Below are 21,858 nucleotides of genomic sequence, written 5' to 3'. Positions count from 1 at the left end.
AGCGATAAAAAGCTACGCACAGCACCCTAGAATCGACCCTACAAACAAATAAAATACTCAATCAACAAGTGACCCGGTGGCAATTCATTTTTGAAAACCTTAAGACTGACGCAAACAGAACACGCTAAAAAAACCATGTAACCCGAGAAAGACAGAAAAAAAAAACTTTAGGCAACAAAGCCGCAAGAAAAAAAAAAAAAGTCGATTTGAATTATAACGAAGGGAATAATTTCATACCGATGATTCAAACTCAACACAAATGCAGGCCAAATCGTGCCTGGCAGTGCAAAACTACAGGGAACGAAACTCTATCTTCCCATCAGCCGAGTCCTATTGAAGTCCGAAGGCTGCCCAAAGTCTAGGAAAACGTAGCTACAGGCCGTGGGCGGAAGGTCTTTGCCGGTACAGGTAGATAGTACGAACCAACTCCACACCACCGAACAACACTCACCCACAAAAAGAGAAACACGCCGATCACGCAGAACACGCCGTTGAAGGCAACTCGCCACAGCGGGTTACACGCCGTAATGAAACTACGGCATCGGCCCTCCAAATATTGAAGATAGATGCGGGACAGATGATGGGAAGGGACGACTAAGAGAGCACTGGGCCATCCCGGGGTATCGCTGTTTTTCTCCCGTAAAATTTCTCGCTTCTGTTGCAAAATTATATAGGCTCGCGACCCTAAGATCAAAGCTAGGCCCAAACTTCGAAAAGCAACCCTCTTCCCTTAACCTATAATCTAGCTCATGTCAAGGTTCTTCAAAACTTCAGTTGACCCTCCAAAGAGGCGAGGCCAAAACATAAAAAAAGCGGGATTGATGGTCAGACCGCAAGCTCGCAGCTCGCGTCAACAGGCCTTTTATAACCAGGAGGAAAATACAAACACAAGCAAAACTCAGATAGGCCCCCAGCGACACCTTCCCAAAAAAAAAAACCCAAGAACCGAGACAAACCATCTGGTGTTTTTGCATTCCAAACTATTACAGGTATTCTATAGCTCCCGCAGAACAACACGCAGATTAACTCATCGTAACTTTTTCATTAATAAGCGGGGACACAAATGTAAATCACCTAACTGGCAAAAGAATATATAAAAATACAACGAAATGTGCTGAAATTTGATATACTATAATCCCCATTTATCAGCCCTACTTCGCAAATCCATTCATCATCAGTTGACAACTTGTATAATATGAATTTTGGAACTACAACTTTCTTAATAATACTCACATATATGCCCCTTATTTAGAGACGAGTGACGCATTAAAAAAATTGAACTTCATTTCGGTCTGCAAACATCCGATGCAAAGTACAATATTTTCGAGCAGTGTATGGGTCAAAGGTGGAACTCATCACTCAATCAATCGATTTATGATACACACAATGCCAAACGAATAGACGTAGACATCCTCATTTGACAAAAATGAAACTAGAGCACGGTGGCCTTATTTTAACGCAAAAACTATTCATTTAGTTTAGAAAAAGAAAAATTTCTACAGTAATCTATTTTTCTTCCACTGTCACGCTCTCTGCACCTGCGAAAGCAACTAATTATTGTATATGCCTTTTTCATTTCGTTACATCTCTACACATTTGTGGTGCCACCCAAGACAAAGAATTAGGTGAGTAAAACTTTGGTTTAAAGTACACTGGGCGACGCTGTCAGCGCAAACAAGCAATCGCCATGTTTTTGTTTTTCTTCAAAAACATTAGACTGGTCTTCAAATGCACTGGTATTGTGGAGAGTGCTTCCTGGGAACACAAAGTTAAGCGGTAAATTTTGGCGCTACAAAACCCTATCAAGTAAACTACAATAAAAAAAAGTGTGAATCTTGTGTCCACGCTAACAGTGTCGCAGAGTGTACATTCAAAATAAAATGTATTCTTTTTTAATTGTCTGTGGAAACCATGAAACGTTGATTAATCGATGCGTATCAGTTCATTTTATCATAATAGTGGCTAGAAGCAGTATGACAAAAGAACGCTGTTCAAGTGGCTAGAAGCAGTATGATAAAAGAACCTGAGTCAAGCCTTTAAAGTGACCGCATAAAGCGGCTTGGTAACGTATCGCACTATACGGCATATTACAGAGGGGCCTGAAGATGGTGGAGGCATTGCATTAAAATTTCAAAGAACGAACTTACCTGAGTAAAGAATAACCAAAAGGATAACTGCTTTTCTTTACTTACGCGTAACGCGTCTGCTAACCGCGCACCATCTGACCATGGCGCAATAACCGACAAATGGCGGCACACCGTAAAGATCCCATGTAGACACCCTATAGAGGCCGTATGAACTTTATATGGTGTCTTACTATAGAGAGGGTATACGATGACCCTACATTGTCCTATAGAATAGGACGACCAGAGAACGTCCGTTGGCCAATATTCTATAGGGCAGCCATAGGACGCCTTCACGAAGGCAACAGCAGTCATGGTCTGCCTATAGATGCCTGCCGCAGCAGCTTACAGAAGCTATAGAGACTACATCGCGGAGAGTTTCCAACTGCTCGATAAGGGGTCACGGGGTTTATGGCCGCCTTTGCGATACGAGCTGCGAGGAAGTGACAAAAGCGTTGATCGTCTGCAAACGTCTCCGCTTTTCTGCTTGCTTTGCTACTAGCCACTCGAATACGCAGCGCATGCGCACTTGAGGTAAATCTCCGCACGATTATAATGCAATTAAATGCAAAGGTGCAATCGAGCTGTACAAGAATGACGAAAATAATCCCTGCAGAAGGGGAACAAGGGGACAAAGGACAAACATAAATCTCCAAACACAGCTAGGTGACTGGAGCGCGACCGAAAAAATCCGCCTGGTCCGAGTATTGAACCCGGGACCTCTCCATTACAGGTGGAGCGCTCTACCAACTGAGCTAACCAGGGGTTAGACGTCAGTAGAGCAAACGGGTTTTATCAGCCGCCGCCAGTCGTAGACTGGTGGCAGCTGATAAAACCCGTTTTAAACTTTTCTGCCAAATTCCCACGGAGTCGTGTCCACGGTTTTAAACTTTTCCTCGGTCGTTGCGCGGCTGCGACTGCAATCAAAAGAGAGAGAGAGAGAGACATTGCATTCTGAATGTCGCTGTGTCGTCAACATCACGTGCGTTGCCCACTCAGTCACGAGGAGTCGCAAATTTCAACCCTAGCGTGCTGAAATAACATACCTGAATACATCCTTAACTAAAAATTGTGATGAGAGGCTATTTGTTAAGCTCGTTGCTTCCGCTAGGGGAATATTCGTGGCTAGTTGTTGGTCAAAAGAGCTGTCAATCAACGCGGCCAAGGTCATTGAAACAATTTCGGCCAATGACATGCCCTTATTTTCTTCCTATTGTTACCAATTAATGACCAAACTCCCTACATATACGGCTCTGCATGTCGTCTGCTTTTCGCGTCAACGAGAGGCTATGGGCTGCCCTAAGCCTCCGCAGCCCGCTCCCGCCATCTGTCTATTAACACTCTGTTGTTGCGCCAGTCAGAGGTGAAGTAATTTACTCTCGTGAGAGTACTCGGTGAGTCAACCACTACGAATGACTGAGGAATAGAAAGGGATAGAAAAGATAAAAAACGGAAAGTTGCACAGGAAAGTATAATATATTATTTCCGGTTTAACGTGCGTTAATGAGTGATAATTAAAGTGTTGTTGCTTTACATTGGACAGAACAAGGGCCTGACAGGACTATATTCCATTTCACTTTAGGTCCAGTCGACGCCACGACCCGATGTAGCCAATAAAGCGGCGCCAAAAGTGCATCGTCACGGCGCTCGTTGTCTTCGTCTATTTCCAATCACCCACTAAACCAATCACGCACAAAAACAAAACAGGAACCGTGCGGCGCATTTACTCTGCGTGATTGGTTTAGTCGGTCATTGTAAATGGACAAAGACAACGAGCGCCGTGACGATGCACCTTTGGCGCCGCTTCATTGGCTACATCGGATCGTGGCGTCGACTGCGTTCGGACTCGAAATGAAACAGAATGTAGTTATAAATCAAATGTTTCAGCTTTATGCATTAATATTTCAATTTTAATTATCTCCAGGTATGATATGTAATGATGCGTACGAGGAAATATATATCAACATGTTTTGCACGGCCTTCCGTATTGACGGCGTTTGCGATTATTTGTTTTAGGCGATCATTTGCCAGACTTCATCGGTACTGAAAAGGACAAGGTATCCTATCTGGACAAGCTACTGTCCGTGTGCAATAAAGAACACCCCGTTTACAAGATTAACAAAGTAAGTATTGTCAGATAACAAAAAATAAACAGTATTTCTAATGTCTTATTTTGTGCCTCGGTTGTCATCGTCCAGGCAAATATAACCTTCGAAAAATGCACTTTCGCCTGTCTACGCGAGGATATGACCGCATCAAGTAAAGAAGAACGAATTCCAACAGGCCTGCTTTGCAACAGCGACGGAGGGGTACGTATAAGTGACTCATTTTTGAGAAAATAATAGGCATCAAGAAAGTTGGTTTGTTGCGCATAAAAACAAATTTAAATATGATCGAGTCAAGATTTTGGTATTTGCAAGGTTTTGTGTTTAGTTACTCCGCCATGGGATCTTCAGAATTGTAGAGATATCTACTCTAAACTTCGGGGTGCCTCACTGCTTCCTTCAGAATATTGTAGTTATTTTATCAAAGATTAGGAATAGTTGTTTGACGAAAAAGGCACTAAAGTTTAAAAAGAAATATTCCTTTGGTTTAAAACTACTTACAGCGGCGGACGTCAGGTTACGAACGAAAAGTATGAATTAGTTATTTCTTGATACCAAGATTTACTATTGAACTTTTAAATCATTCGCCTTTGCCTGCACATTCTAATGAGCGATTAATTGTTTCTCATCAAAATAGGTAATTGCTGCTAGAGCTCAGAAATTCTCATAAGAGCTATTTTATGTCAATTTTAACCCATGAACATCCTCAGATTTATTTACTGATTCATTGCTTGATTTACACATACTGCAAACTGCCATTTGACTGCCGAGGCACGAGGAGGTACAGGCAACTGAAATAACACATCAACAAATTCAAAAATACAAAAATCAAAATAGGCAACAATAACTCACCTGCTAAAATGAATTTAAAAAGTAACACTAAAGCGCTGTAAAAGATATTGAATGGACCAAGCACTCGTAATTTTACAGTGACGACTATTTCAATCGTTAATGCTACGCGTGAAAATTATTTTTCTTAAAACACTCGTACTGCAGTGGGATACGAAGTGTTTGCATTTTTGTGACGTGTTTGACTTGACTTTTAAATTTCATAACTTTGTTAAACGAGAGGTGGAATGAGCCCTGAGCAGTGATATATTAAATCTTTAATCGATTAGTCCTGCGACCACTTCATAGGAGGTCAATTTTAGATTGTTTATAACTTTTTCTGTTGGAACTCATACTTCCATACTCGTTGACAAAGTGCAAAGCCATCTTCTGCACTCTCTCAAGTTGTTTAATATTCGCCTTTGTAGATGGATCCCCACACAACGTCCGCATATTCTAAAAACAATTGAACTAATTTATTACTATAAATTCAAAGCTTGGTTGAGGGTGTGCAGTGCTTTAGCTGCCTTTGCAGTGACCGGAGCTTTGCTAGCGCTTCTTCAACGATCGAGGATGTATGACTGTTCTAGCTGAGATTTGGAGTGATTGTGACACCTAACTACTTGAACTCATGAACAGTTTGTAGTCGGATGTCATCTATACAGTTTTTATATACCAGGGGGATGTTTTGCCGGTTATGCTCCTTTTCACGCATTTTGAAGTGTTCAACAGCATTTGCCAGTCCTTATACCACTGAAAACTAGTGTACAGAAACTATAGAAAGAAAGTAATTTGATCAGTAAGAGACGTTCGCTCTCCGCAACGCACACCATCATCTGCGAAAATACGGCAATGAATTTCCTCGCCAGCTTTCACGTAATTAATAAAAAAAAGGAGTAGTCCGAGTACTAACACCTGGGGAACACCATATGTCACCTGCAGAATTGGGGAGAAAGCACCACCCACTTCGACAAAATGGTGATGATTGTTAAAATAGGAATCTAGCCACCGCATGAGTTGCTAGTTTCCCAGTATTTATTTCACTTTGATGAGCAGTGTCTGGTGCGACACGCGGTCGAACGCTTTTGCAAAATCTAAGAGGACTATGTACGTCTGCCCCCTTTATCAACAACCTTCGCAAATTTATCTAATGTCTGAAGACGTTGAGTAAAGGCCCGTTCACACTCTTGCGACCGAGTACGACCGAGTACGACCGAGAGAGACTAGACCGGTTTTTAAGCCTCTTGCGATCTCTTAGGACCAGCTCCGCTGCATCGCATCGTCGCAAAAGGCTTAAAAACCGGTCTGGTCTTTCTCGGTCGTACTCGGTCGCAAGAGTGTGAACGGCGCTTTACCGTAAACAAAGAACGTCGAAAATCATGTCGACTTTCTGACAAAAAAATAATTATCTACAAAATGGGACATAACATGAATAAAGAAATTGTTCCAGAACCTTGTTGCTTAAACAAAGTAAAAATATCGGCATATATTGTATTATTGCCTATACATCGTAAATGGGAATGACTAGCCACTTTCCACTGTTTGGGAACCACATCCTTTTCAAGCGACTTGCTATATATGAGAAGGAGATATTTGGAACACCCCTCTGCACATCATTTAAGATATGTATTAGAACTATTTTATGAACCGCAAGGCTTTTTAGTGCGAAAGCATTAACTGTGTCATCGAACGAAGCCGGCGTTGTCTGTAACCGTCTGTAGCAGCGAAACGGCAGTTAAATTCCCATCTGCCAAAAGCACAGCAACGCCGATGCTTCGTCGCGCAAGCCGTGGAACCGGCGGGGTTCGCCGTGCCTGCGCAGTGAGGGAGCCTGATGTCACCGCCGCATTAATTGTAAAATACTGTTGTGTGTGTTTCAGGGTGTGGGGGGAGGGGGGGATTGGCACGTCGAAATTCGGAGTTTATCGGATAAATCCAAATTAACCAAACTTTTACTGGCGGGTTTTTTTCGGAGTTTTTCGGATTTATCCAAAAACACGAAACACTACATATAATCAAAAACAATGAATGGTAACAAACAATTCCACATTATTATTTCACTTAGGATCTACAAGAATCAACAAAGTAGAAGGGAGTATCCCTTCATGCCCGGTCCACTTAGCGTAGTCCACTCAGTAATACCGGTTTGCCAACAAATTAATTTTGTAAGTAATCGAGGACATGCAGGCGATCTGGTGAACTTCCAACATCTTGAACATCCTAGACTTAGGAACAAAAAACGTACACTTGTGTGTGTTTTGTCCTCTTTATTGGTCCCTGAGTCTCGGGTGTTCAAGATGTTGAAACTAAATCATTGGCCACAGCAGCGTCTACAGTACATCGTCAATTCGTTGATAGGGCGGCTCGGCAGTGTTGGTTTTTGAACAGTCACACACAAGGCGTGATTAAGCTGTAGGACACTAGATATAGAGGCATAGTAGTGTGTTTCGTACCAAAAGGAACACAAAGTGGAATAATTACCTGGCTTCGTTTAGCATGCTTTACAGTTAGGCCTTGCTAAAGTCAGCTCTGTGCCACAATTTCTCCCTCGAAAAACTTTCCCTGGGACTGCAATTCTGACAAATTACGGTCCCACAATTCCTTGCTAAAACGTTTCCTCTCTTGGCTATTCTGACAAGTGCAAAAAAGGGACAGCGCTAGAAACGAATAAGGCTGGCGTTGTTTTCCTTATTCTAGCTATATAAGAATTCACAATGGCGTCCATATTCTCGCTTTGTCTGCTCTCTTCGGAATTTTCGGGCTTGTAGAGATATGATAATAAAACTTCACAGTGTTACTGAATTATTAGTTTTCTTCGTGCAATGTTAGTTGTTTGTTTGTTTTTTTCGGGGTGGGCGAGGGGGACAATAATCACTGAACTAAAATCGCAATACAAATTATATGTAACAGTTAAACAGACACGTAACGCTAATCTCGACAGACAGTACATGAAAATACCTTAGCAAAACCGCTGCCACAAGTACATCTTGCTTTAAGTACGAGATGTTACAAACTAAATAAGAACAACTACTGATACAATTAGATGCGGTCGCCACTGTTATTTATTCGCAATTGCCCCAATTGCTTGCAAGCAGTTAACCCTAGAGAAACAATTAACTCCGCACGAAATTCTCTGTCTAAAACATTGAAACATTTACTCAGGAGGCACTGGTTGATATAAAATTCGTAAAAGGGTATTTTGAACTAACGTGATGCCCAACCGTTTCAGAAATGCCCCGACGAAGGACCCTGCCCAAAACTCCCATTGCCAAGCAGCTAAAGAAAGGAGAATGCCGAGTTCTCTCTCTACAGGGCTACTAAATGAAATCATGTTCCAAATAAAAACTGTTTTAAAACGCTGAAAGAACAAAGTTTAACAATGAATTAACACACTTTTGGAAACGCTCACTCCCCGAGATGAATATTTTTAAACATTTCAGTTCCACTTCTTTTGATGGTTGGGACATACATGACACACCTTACCAAAACGATGGATGCATAATTTAGGTTGTAGTACTAGCGCCACGCCTCCGGATTCAAAAACACTGTGAAATTCCTAGGCCAATATTTTGCCTCAAAGACATCGAGGTCGCTTGAAGCTAAAACAAATTACTCATCAATAACATTTTCAAATCTTTGGTTTCGTTGCTCTGCAACGAAAGTGTTTCACATTTGGAACATTCTTATATGAGGTAATCCGAGGCTGACACAAAACCTCCAAGTTTCATTGCCGATCTTGTGGAGGGGAGATTGTGAAGTTTTATAGTACACTCTGAGAAAAGATGAAGGAAAAAGGTCGCAATGGCGCAGGTTCCTCTCTTCTACTGACGTGCCCCCAAGCGGACACGAGAAGAAGGGAGGAACGAGACGTTTTTCTGCTCCTCCAGGCAAACGGGAAAAAGCTTCCTTCCTCCAGACTTTTCTTCTTTCGGTTTCGTTTTTCGAGCACGTCGCACAGGTTGTTTAATAAAAGTAGTTAAGTTGGGGGGATCGGTGGCCGAGTGGTCTAGCGCACACCAGCTCGGAGCACGTGGAGCGAAAGCTCGCGCTGCAGAACCCCAGGGGTCCTGGGTTCGAGCCCCGCCCTTGCCCGTTTCGATCTGGATGAGCATCGTTCCGGCGTGCGGTCGTGTATCAGTACTGCGTGGTGCACGTTAAAGACCCCAGGCTAGCGGCTGTACCGCACTGGCTAAATTTCTCATCTACAGCTGGGAGACTCGTTGCCCCTGTGAGGCAGACCAAGTTCTAGGCTGTATAAACACACACACAACCCAATTATTATTATTAGTAGTTAAGTTGACAGAGCTTCAGCGGTAGCTAAGGCTGTCTGTAATTCCGTGTCCCAGTGCAAACGTGCAGAGCGTTGCGGTTGCATTGACGCTTTACCACTGATTTTATCAAACGAGCAAACGAAGCCGCTAGAAACAGCGAAGTTCCGGAGCAATGCCAGCAGCGCTACGTACACTGGGCTAAGATGGCCATTTCTGGATTGCGGAATCAAGGGGAGGGGGGAGGAGAAGGGGGGGGAGAGTTGATAATAAGGGAGGGCGCGGCCTCGCTCCTCTCCTCCTCGCTTCGGTTCACCAGCTAGACGGGACGAAGCGAGGAGGAGAGGGAATGAGAGTCGTGACGTGACTCGGCTCGTCGGGCTCGTCGGTTGTGTTCAATCACACATTTCTTTTCCGAAAATACGGCCATCCGTTAGAGATTCTGGATTCTGCAGAGTCCCACCTATCGCACCAGTCCTGCTTTGTGAGCTCGAAATTTCGGTTTAGTATCCCTTCAAGTTCTATGTTGTAGTGCCCATTTTATGAATACTACATATTACAACGTTATCTTCGATTACTGAGCGTTGTCAATATGTGCAATGTTCAAGTAAAAGTCTTTTTTTTTAAGAGGATTAAAGTATGATAAACTAATTACCGTCCAAAGCACGAACTGTCAAACTATTATTTCTACAACTTACTTTAAAACACAATTAGGCTTTAAACAAATTAAAGATTGTTTAGCCTATGCGTGGACGGCACTCTAAAGGATGTCATATACAAAAAACTATCTTAGTTGCACTATCAAGTCATATTCTAATTTTGGATGCAAATTAATTTTAAAAATGCTTTCAAAGCTCGAAAACAATCTTGCTAAATCAAATGCCGAAATTAGTTTCACAGTGTTGAGGAAGCACTTCCATCTAAAAAATTCTTGCGCGCGAAGGCGCCTCTCACACTCCCTCTCTAGCCTCTATACACCTCCTCAGTCAAAAGCAACTTACCTGCTTTGGACTGAGAATGTTAATTCTTTATTGAATTCATTGCATATTTCCACGGGCCGCGCTTTTCTAATGCCAATCACCACACGCTCGAAAAGTGTCGCTCATCTAAACTAGAAGGATAATAAACCCTGGACAAGCAAATCTCCAAACACAGCTAAGTGTTCGTAGAATTATTGTCTTTCCTGCCTCGCTTGCACTGTTCTGTTAACTGTATTATCATCAAAATAGAAGGGCGTAATTTCCAGAATCACCAAATCTTGCTTCAAGTAGATTTCATCAACGAGATGTGACAACAAATAAAACTTGATTTGATTTGATTTGATTTGATGGTTCTTACATTTATCTATTTTTGTAAGAAATTGAAGTTTATGCAAACAGTATTAGTTAGATTTAAAGTGCATGCCTCCAGGTGTCGTACCTTGCTGTTTTAATGTTTTCTATTCGAAGTTTTGTACGATTTGTTTCCCAATGCTTACATATTTCTTGAGAACAGACTATTCATCGATCGTGTTTTATGAGTGCAAAAGGCCCATTTTCAGAAACTCACCCTGCAACATTTTCGGACGCCATTTTTTTCGGTACGAAGCCTGTGATTGTATCCGACTACTCGCTGAACGCTGACGCGGAACTCGTGCTCGATACGAGCTAGACCGAGTTCACACCAGAGTGTCGATCCGGAACCGAACCGTTATATTCAGCCAAACCAGAACTGAACCGAACCGAAGTCGTCACCGCCATCTTGAAATTAAACCGGAACTGAACCGGAAAGAAATACAACAGTAACCGGTTCAAAACGGTTCACAATATTTTTTGTACATACAAAACATTCGTATTTGAGAATAAAAAATTGGCTGTTGTATTATTATATATCGATCAAAACGTCGTATACAAAATTGCAATGCATGAGATATTGGTTGTTTTCGTGACGCTTTTGTATTGGCACTATCATCAATCATGTGTCACGTAGTCACGTGACGTCGCGGTGTCAAACCATGCAGTCAAGTAATGTCACGTCACGTAGCTCCGTGATGTCACGTGACTACGTCACGTGACTCACTGAGTTAAGCGGATTTAAATCGAGAGCTTTACTAAATTTATTAGCGTTGCTGACACTGTCATATCACGTCCCGACTTCGGACCGCGAGTCACGTGACACCGTAACATACTCGACTGTCATCAGCCCGAGTCGAATGCTCAGGCTCATGACAATAAGCATCGACAAAAATCAGTGTAATCGCTTGTGTTCAATCTGAGAATAGCCAAACTCTAACGGTGCCTGAGGCTCAGCCCATGATAGGCTTCGCCAGCCCCAGCGCTTGCCTATAATGAACACGGACGGCATATAATTAGGGTCAGACCACGAGGTTGCTTGTTCTAATTGCGAGTTGCAAAGGGGAGAGCTGTTTCTTTCCTGTATTCTTTCTGCGTCTGCAAATGCGCGGGAAGCAAATCTAATCAGTATCAACGTCAAGAACCTTATTATTTTTCTCTTTCTGCATATTATGTGTGCTGCGTTCAGACCTATCATGTGAGCACATAGACCTTTTTCGCACGAGCCGGTATTTCACACTGCCAAATAACGAACAAGAAGGCACGTTTCCGCAGACCGGCTCAACAGCTGGCATATTTTCCAGTATCATCCTCCCGCGTCGGTCTCAAGCGGTATGTGAACTTCATACAGTCGAATTTATTGATGATAATAAAATATATTTAATTACTGCCTGAAGATTTGACAACATAAATAAAGGAACGACCTCCGAGTAAATGTACCCCCAGTTTATCTGAAACTTGCTCTGATTTTTTGGTTGGCTTTTATCATCGATAGGCGCGTGTATAAGTGCGTTGGGAAAGCCGTAAGCAAATTTCTAATTTTAAAGCTTATTAAAATAACTATATCTGTTCCTGGCATATAGGGAGTGCCTGGAGTCACTAGGCTTGATATAAAATTGACCGTAAACATTGGCGCCTGCATGTAAGAATCTAAATTTTTCGAGAAATCTGTATTTCACAGATCGGTTTCATCCTGTAAATTTACAAAGCGCAGCCCCCTTTCTGTAAAACATAAGGCCAAAGAACTTGCCTGGGTCAACGGCGGACGGCGACGCACACGACCGAATCGGGTAGCGGGGTGCGTTTGGCGCACGTATCAATAGATGGCGTCGGAGCAGCGTCTGAAGGTGCAGCCGACCTGCGAAAGAAAGCAGACGACACGCAGACAAGATCTGCCGGCAGCAAACACCGTCGTTAAGCAACCGTGTTTTTTGTTTGTTTTTACTTCAAGTTTTGCTTTTATTGTCTGCTTTTAGTTTTAAACCAAAGGTACCTAAGGTAAAAGATTCGGTTCAGTTTAATAAACCACCGTCGTCGTGAGCAGTCTCGAAAAAGAGGTAGCGCCATCTATCAATGCGTGCGCCAAACGCGTCCCGCCACTCGACTCGGTCGTTTGCGTCGCCATTCGCCGTTGACCATCGCAAGTGTTTTGGCCCTATTTTTAAGAAAAAGAAAGCTATACTTCGTAATTTAAAAGAATAAAACTGACCTGTGAAATACACCTTTGACACAAAGCTTAGAATGCTAGGTGCAGGTGTCGATTTTTACGACCCATTTTAGATCAAGCCTTGTTATTTCAGTCACCTTATACATTCTGACTGAAATAGTCAGGCTCGATCTAAAATGGGCCGAAATATCCAGCGCCTTGCCGAAGCAATCTAAACTTTTCTTCAAAGGTTTTGTTTCACACGTCGGTTTTATCTTGTAGAATTACAAAGCGTAGCTCCCTTTCTGTAAGAATTAGGGTCGAAAAACTTGCCAGGGTCACCGAGGACGGTGACGTAGACGACGGGGAATCGAATGGCGGGGAGTGGTTTTACGCACGTGTTGATAGATGGCGTCGGGAGCTGCGTCTGAAGGTGCATCCGACTAGCGAAAGAAAGCAGACGACACGCAAACAAAATCCGTTGGCAGCAAAAGCGCCGCCGTAATGCAACCTTGTTTTTAAATATATTTTTATTTAAGGTTTTGCTTTTATTGTCCCCATTCATTTTTCAACCGACTGTAAATTACAAAAAGATTATATTAATTTCGGTACATTATGGTGCTCGCGAGCAGTCTCGATAATGAGGTATACAACTTTTGCTAAATTACCCAAGGACCAGGGAACATGCTGCAAGTGTAGTTACACGTGAAGCACGTGCTGGCCTCAGAAGTAGTAAATTTTCTAATGCAAATGCCTAAAACAAGTGGTATCTGGCACGCGCGTTCGTCAACGCTTTTTTTTTTTGTAATTTACTTTGAATCTTTTGTGCGGGGAAGGCGAGCGCGTGTGACGCGTGTACATACATTCCCAGCATTCTCCTTGATGCTTGGCTAATTTAGCAATACGTCTATTGCCATCTAACAATACGTGCGCCAAACGCGTCCCGCCACTCGACTCGGTCGTCTGGGTCGCCGTCCGCCGTTGACCCTGGAGAGTTTTGTGGCCCTATATTCTACAGAAAGAGAGATACGCTCTGTAATTTTCCAGTATTAAACCAAACTGTGAGATACATTTTCAACGAAAAGTTTAGATTTCTAGTGCAGGCGCCGATTTTTTCGGCATATTTTAGATCCAGCCTTGTTAGTTCAGTCACTCATATATAACTTTTTAAACATAAAGAAGTTTGCTATTGCCTCTTTAATGTAATGAATATCAATCTTAATGACTGTGGGCTGGACAAAAACAAATTACATACACAGGGGCGGACGGCGGAACTATAATAAGCACACAGACCGTCAGAAAGTGGCCAATTAAGTAGCTGCCATGTTGAGTAGAGCATGAAACACTACTTCGTTTTATTTAACGAAGTCATCAGTTAGCAAGGGTGATGTTTATTTGCAAATTGAATTGACCGGAATCTTGTGAAGAACAAACCCCAACAGTCAGGCTATGCTCGTTTATCCTGTATAACAAAAGGTTACCTTGGGTACGCGCTATTGTAGGCCGGATTTGATCTGAGTACAAAGGGGCGCATAGATTTTAGCGAACAATTTTATCACTCCTTTCTTCATGGATCTTTGCCTGCATCACGGTCCTTAATGTCAGCAATGATGGATTGGAAAACAAGCGTTTTGATTGCCGCTCAGTGTTTCTATAAAAGGTTGACTGTAAGGGATTGTCCTAAATCTTCCATTACACTTTGAAAATATTATAACGTTTAGTTTAGTTGCGTCCTCATCATATATATTGTGAAATCTATTTCGTGAATTACAGTTCACGATATATTAGGCGGCGATGATTCAACTTTTAATACTACGACTCAAAGTTGTACAAATCACGGGTATATTAGGCGACCTACCACGATTCTTGACAACTTTTCAATTCATGTAAAAAGTGTGGGAAAGAGATTGTAGGCATTATCTTGTTGCTGTCCGTCTTGGAGAATGACACAACGCACTGGTTCAAAAACACGTAGACGTTTATTCACGGTCACTGCACGCTCCGCGATCCCAAGAACCACTCGCGACGGCATTTTATCAGAGGCGCAGCGCCACTCGCGTGACCAAATGGCAGTTGTACCTCTCACGGCGGAAATGACAATGGACGATGTGGCATGCAGGCCACCTGGTTCTACGCTTTGGATCCCGCAGGATACCCACAAGGTAAAGAAATGGATGTTGAGTCGTATGAGCATGACGTTTGTATGTTAATAAAGATTTTATTTTACTGCTGCGTCAAAATTAAATAACGCAATTTCTTATTTTTGGTACATGACAATTAAAGTGGATTGTACGATCGATACAAAAACAATATAGTTACTCGTTTCACGGCGGAAATAGTGCATATTTCTAAAACTACGCGGGAAGCATGTTCTCAATTTAACGGTTCAAACCAGTCTGAACAGGTTTGTAACATTATCTTTGCTCCCCGGAAATGAACCGGAACTGAACCGAAAGCCGAGCACCCGAACCGGAACCGAACCTACTAAAATGTCAGTTCGGCACTGGTTCACGCCAAATGCCGACGCAGCCGGCGTGCTCAATACGGCAAAAGAGTACATGCTCAAACAATGGTGGACTCGGATAACTGACTCAGCAGGTACTAGAAGGTGCGCTGTTAAAAAGGGTCTGTTGAGAGAGTACGCGGCGTTTCCATTGGCCCCGTAAGTGATGACCTAACACCATCGCGCTGTGCTTCAAACATATCGTAACTAGGACCGTTGTAATGGACATGTAGAGATCAGATTAAAAAAAAACAGCGCAAAGACGAGGACAAAGTAAAAAGTAACCAAGAGGACGCAGCTCTGTGCATTTTCGGTCACCTTTTACTTTGTCCTTTTTGCGCTGCTTTGTTTTTAATTATATCTGCATACCAACTAGCCCAAACTTCTACGTTAATCAACATATAGAGGCTCGTTACCCTGCACGTATAACGTTATATTAACAATATTTGCAAATCAACAACTATTCGAACAATGTTCGAAGAAATCTGGTGTAAATGTTGCTTTGAAGCTCACGCGGCTCTCGTGACCGCTTCGTCTTCCTCCTTGGGATGGTCACTAGAAGTACTCCCTCCCTTTAGTAAAAACGCGAAGATGACAAGCGTTTTCTTTAGCTTTTGTGGTCGTTGTTTTGAAAAGTTACAGCATGAAACTACTGGTACTGCCGCTGTGTAGTTGTATTCCAACGGAACGAGGTCTTTGAAGCAGTGTTGTTTCAGGCACACAAAAATCGGTGTCGAGATGAGCAGGCGTCACTCGATCTAACAAAACGACTCTTTTGATACCGTTATCAGCGGCATCAGAGTTTTGTCACTGCGTTGTAGAAATGCCAGAGCATCGTACATCCATCATCTGGTCAGCCATATGAGTCAGTGTGGCGAGCGACTGTTTCGCTGACCTACCGAGAATCATTCACACTTGGGTCGGGAGTCGTTGGAGAATGAGCTCTCTATTGAAAATAACATTTCATCCCTGTTGTGTTACGGGACGCTCTCAGCGCTTCAAAGCCTTTCAGCCCATCATACCCCTCCACCCTTCAAACCCCGTCACCCTTCAAACTCCTTCAGCTCTTCAACACTTTAGACGCCCAAATCACTGTGAACATAGACAAAAAATGCAGTTTAAAATGTTATTAGAAGTTCATTTCAGACATTGAGTTTTACATGCACGTTGTGACTTAAAAATATGATAAGAGCCAACCTGTACTCAAATCCGGGCGCAAGATGCTGTAGACAAGAGCGATCAGACCAAACAGAGACAACCAATTCCTTTGTAGGGGAAAAATATTTCGAGGTACTCACAACGCAACTGGTAAGTTCCTGAGATGTACGGTAGTACATCTCAGAAACTTACTAGCCTTTTGTACTGGCCCTTCTTTCGAGCTCTGCCCGAAAGATAATAAAGGAAAAAAAGTTAAACTACAAAAATTGAGCAGGTACACCACATGCACATACGCAAACTCTCAGCAGCATGTTTAGCAAAAACCACGAACGCGAAACCAACGTCCGCCGCCGTTGACAAATCCTGAGCACAGTGACGGTTTCGTTCCTGGTACCGTCACGGTGACGTATCTGGCGTCTTTATCTCTCGCTGGATGAACTTCTAAAGCCGGATAGACAAAGGGCGCAAGGAAGAAGGCACTGAGAGCCCTTCGTGATGCGCACGCTGAGCTGCTCTAGAGGTCCCACGCATGGGACGAGAAGCCGACACTAAGCGTCCGCTCGTTGTGGCCGTCCGATGTAAAGTCGCCAAGCGGCTCCCGGACGCATATATCCTAAAGGGTCAGGGGATCCCACCCATAGACCCGTTAAAACGATTTCGATGAGTGCTGTGCTTTCACGGAAAAGATTGGGACAAACCCCACAGACCTCTCAAAAAACTATGACGGCTCACTTACTGTTAAACTTTTCAAAAATGCATGAAGGGTACGTCAGGCCCCTTAGAAAATTTTGAGAGACATCTTGAAGCCCTCAACAGTGTTTGAAGGGTGCATCAAAACATTTCAGAAATCCTGATGGGCCCTATAGACGGTTTTCCAATAGGGCTCGATCATGATCGACGTGTTCATGTTGTCACTTGGTCTCCGAGGAGTTTTTCCATGCTTCAGAAGAACTCGGTGAGTTTTCCATCGCCCAACACCTCGTGCACTCTGAGAAAAAATATGGTCTCAAAGGACTAACGGCAGCATTTGGCCCTCTGAACTCCCATTTGCTCCCTAAACAGAAAATCTGGTTCGAGCTAGGTACCGTTCGCAAATGCTGAGGACTAACTGCACTCGAGCGGGACTAACCGAAAGGCGCGCGAGAGAAAAACAGCTGCGGGAGCAAAAGCGCTGGAGAAAAAGCAGCGAGAGGCGCGAGGGAGCAAAAGCGTAGGAGCAAAAGATGCGCGGACAAGATGGCGGCGCCTGCTGCATCGCCGATGGCCAGAGTTAGCGAAGCACTCATTTCTTCAGAACGCCCAGACAATCACAGCTGACTTTATAACGATGATAGCCTCTGGTCCAGCACCTCGTGGAAGCCAGCACTGACTCGAGCACGCCATTGTTGATCACTGGTCATGCGGCGTTTGACCGTTGTCCTGGCGTCCTTCCCCTTTGCATTATTTGGAACGTGCTTTGAAAGCGTTTATATTTTCTTTTTGGTTTAACTGGGATAAAAATAGCCACTTAGCACGTGGTAAAACCGTTTCCAAAGACAAAGAAGGTTCATTTTATTTTATTTTCTTTTGGCACTCTTTAAAATCTGTTGTTTTTTCGCGAGAGACGATGCGGTTGCCAAGGAGAAGCGCATGCGCAAAGTGGTGCAGTCTATGTGGGAAAGCGAGAAAATGGCTGCCGAGAGTCTATGAGGGCGCTGTTTTATAGACTGTCACTAACAGTGTGTACCGTTACTTCTTAGTAAGAGGTACACTCATTGGAAGGTTTAGCAACGATATTGGAGAACAATATTGGTGCTAAAGCAGAACCATATGTGTTACATCGTTCACGGTTGAGATGGTCACTGACCAAACGACTCCTTTCAAACGATCAGTATAAAAGGCGCATGAGTAGCGTTTGGGGGTAGCGTTTGGATTAGTGTGGATTCTATTTTCGAATACCGAAGCGAACGAACGTGGCATCATGAGCTCCCATGGAGCGGCTTCAGCGGCCCTCGCAGGCCGCGGTAACAGGGCTGAAGACAACACTCAGGACTACAACGTCCTCCTGCCTCCTTCGCCAACCGGGTCAGTGATTTTAAACGTCTTTGTTCATGCGGTCGTGAAGGGTCGGCCGTACCATGTCGAGGACTTTGGAGACGCCTTTATTCGTCTGGCTTTGATTTCCCAGGTCTTGGCCCTCGGGGCTTACAAGATGAATCACGTGTAGGCAGTAACGTTTATGAATGACGAAGGCAAAAAAATTACCGCATCTTCACATGGTGCATGATGTTGATTGGGGCGAAGCTCGGGTGGTGCTGATGCTACTGATTTTGGTCATAGGTAGTGCTGATGGTGCCGTTTTCATTCATATCAGTAGGAGAATGTGTGGTTTTCTTCTTTTTCTTTTTTTAAGAAGACAGATGGGATGGCAACTCAGAACCCCCTACTCGTTTTTTTTTTCTTCTTTTTTTTTTAATACTGGTTTTGGTCATAGGTAGTGCTGATGGTGCCGTTTTCATTCATGTCAGGAGAAGAATGTGCGGTTTTCTTCTTTTTCTTTTTGTAAGAAGACAGATAGGATGGCCACTCAGAACCCCCTACTTTTTTTTTTTCTTCTTTTTCTTGATACCGATTTTGGTCATAGGTAGTGCTGATGGTGCCGTTTTCATTCATGTCAGTAAAAGAATGCGTGGTTTTTTTTTTCTTTTTTTTAAGAAGACAGATGGGATGGCATCTCAGAGCCCACTATTTTTTTTTTCCTTCTTTTTCTTTTTTTATATTTTTTTTTCTTGCTCTCGCTGCTGAACTTACGAGCTCACGAGCAGGGGCACGCCGGACGGCGGACGGACATACGGACATGGCTAGCCCCTAAGGAGCTTCGCCCCTAAAAGAAAATGCTGAAAACGTCGGAGCTGACGGTCAAAGGTCGCCGATGCATCATTATCGACCCCAGCCACCAGGACGTTCGCGTCAAGCTTCATTAGCTGCTCTTTAGAGTCGCCAACGGTGATGTGAGAGAGGCCCTGGCGCCGTACGGCAAAGTCATCGAAGCGGTTAGAGAAAAGTGGCGTGTCGACGGCTGCCAGAGCGTTGGCACCATGACGAACATGGCGGTACTTCGGCTCAAGGGGGGCATCACCTGCGACGACATCCCGTACCAGTTTAGGGTGGGCGGAGAGCTAGCCCTCGTCGTCGTGTCTGGAAGAGCTTCGCTTTGTCTCCGGTGCCAGCAGACGGGGCATATCCACAAGGAGTGTCGTGTTCCGCGATGCAACGTCTACCGTCGTTTCGGTCACGAAGGTGCCCACTGCGTCCGAACGTACGAGGCGGCTGCTGCGCCTGCGGGGGGCCTGGGGAAATCCGAATTCCTTATGGATGAGGACGACACCGAGGAGGCTGCCGCGGGCTCTACAGTCAAAAGAAGCCCTGTAGCGAACGCTCTCCCTGCGGCCGAGAACGTGGCGGGGACGAACACGAATGATGCGTCGCCAAATGCTGGCGAGACGGTGAACGCTGGGCAGCAGGAAATGGTGGCGACGGAAGCGCCTGTAAACTACACCGTCCGGTGTTGAGAGCATCATTGCCGATGCAGTCAACAACCAGCCGGCAGTCGACGTCCCCATGAACGACGCAGAGAAAATGGCGAAAAAGACGCGGAAAGAAAACGTCGCAGTCCCCACAAATTCGGAGCAGGATGACCTGGACAGACTTCTTTTCACGCCTATCCCACCACATGACAGTGGACACGGGTTGTGCACCGGCAAAGGTACTTGCGGTTTTCACCGATCGGTTGTCATACCACTTGACAACGATCACCTTCTGGTTATCCACCACTGCCTCGTACTCTTCTGCACTTCCTCGTCCTCTCTTGCGGAGTTCTGTGTCCGAGGCCATTTTGCAACCCTGCAGTCGATTTGCACGCACAGTACCAAGGGCATATCTGCCTCTTTGTGCCAAAGTCACGAGAAGCTTCAGAGACGTGAACCAATTGCCAAAGTACAGAAGGTGGCCCAGTTGAGGCTGCACGCACTGAGCCAGTTTTATGACGATGTTACCACTTGCCCCGATGTCAGGAAAACCCGGCACTTGATCGATGTGGCCAGTGTACACGTCAAAAGAGTGTACAACACCCCTGGAGTCACAAAGCATGAATATTTTGTAACCCCACTTGTGAGGCTTCTTGGGGAGGTATTGCTTGATGCTGGAGTGCCCTTTGAAGGGAACCATCTGTTCGTCCACACAGAGGCATTGTTCCTGAGGAATCTCTTCGAATTTCGGGAGCAGCATCTCGAGAAGCGGGCGAATCTTGAACAGTCTATCCTTCGGGGAGCTGTCGGCTGGTGGCATGCTGAGGTTGTCGTTGAAGTGCAGCGAGGATTTGATCTCCTCCCACCTGTCGCGCGTCATAATATCGGCCACAACTGGTGGTCTGCATTCAGCTGACCAGTACAAACGGGATCGTGGTAGCTGGAAGATCGACATGTAGACAGTGCAGCCTTGAAACTGCTCAAGTTCCACCCGGGACAAGGCTAGAGGCTTATTCGGGTTTTGCTGTACTGCATAAAGATTGCTCTGCTGCACAATTAGATTGAACACGTTGTCGTCGAAGAATCCCTGGAAGTACTCGATTGGGGACCTGACGGCCTCGCTCTCATGCGCAGCGCCTTCCCACTGAGGAACGTCATTACTCAGAGATGAAGATGTTTTTGACCAGTGCACTGGCCGATTCACTCCTTTCGAGGAAGCTGGCACCGATTCTTCTTCTTCTTCACTTTCTTCGCTTGTGTCATTATCGGGGGGTGCGCTGAACTGTTGGGGAGGGTTGTAGTCCGCATCCTCATTGTCAGTGTCACTTAGGCAGCTGTCGTCGCTTCCGTCTTCGGGTGGTAAACGCGTCCTACACAGAATTTTCTTCTTCCCATAGAAGGGGCGAGCTTCCATGACCTACAATATATAAAGTATGGCTCATTGAAACTAAGTGGTAAGCCAGAAATATTTTTTGTTTTAGATTAGCCAAACTGCGGCTTGCAAATCGCTGAATGCCGAGTGTCGCGAATTCGCGACAAAGTGAACAGAACATCTTATTTTCTGAAAGATCTCAGTATTAAAAGGATGCGTGCCTTGTACAGTTAGTTGGGACCACATTTAAGCTAGAAACAATTTTAAAACGACAACTTACCTCTCGATTACGCTAGAAGGACAGCTGGGAATTCGAAAACCACGTGCTCTGAAATCTTGTCCACCGGCAAAAGTTGTTTACGGCGCAAAGTACACCGGGCGGCCGACAGATGGCGCAAGCATACCGTGGCGCTTCGGTAGGTACGTCGCGATTTCGCGACAGTCGGCGCGGGGCTCATAGATGACGGAAAGATTTTATACAGTGGACCAGGGCCGTACCCAGAAAAAAATTTCGGGGG

The 21,858-nt window shown here is 44.4% G+C and overlaps 1 protein-coding gene across 1 annotated transcript; it reads right to left on the bottom strand.

The window, feature by feature from the left end:
• Nucleotides 1-8,655: 8,655 nt before the first annotated feature.
• LOC120837402 (piggyBac transposable element-derived protein 2-like) lies at nucleotides 8,656-21,382 on the bottom strand. The gene is made up of 2 exons (XM_040206723.1): nucleotides 20,216-21,382; nucleotides 8,656-8,706 (listed from the first exon to the last, which is right to left on the bottom strand). Exons 1-2 carry the CDS (start codon nucleotides 21,380-21,382, stop codon nucleotides 8,656-8,658), a joined length of 1,218 nt encoding a protein of 405 aa, XP_040062657.1.
• Between the last annotated feature and the right edge of the window lie 476 nt (nucleotides 21,383-21,858).

This window comes from Ixodes scapularis, unplaced genomic scaffold, assembly GCF_016920785.2.
Source record: "Ixodes scapularis isolate PalLabHiFi unplaced genomic scaffold, ASM1692078v2 PGA_scaffold4__175_contigs__length_147842914, whole genome shotgun sequence".
In the NCBI taxonomy this organism is placed as follows: domain Eukaryota; kingdom Metazoa; phylum Arthropoda; class Arachnida; order Ixodida; family Ixodidae; genus Ixodes; species Ixodes scapularis.
Note: the sequence above shows the minus strand (reverse complement) of the source record. Positions and strands in the feature narration are given on the sequence as shown.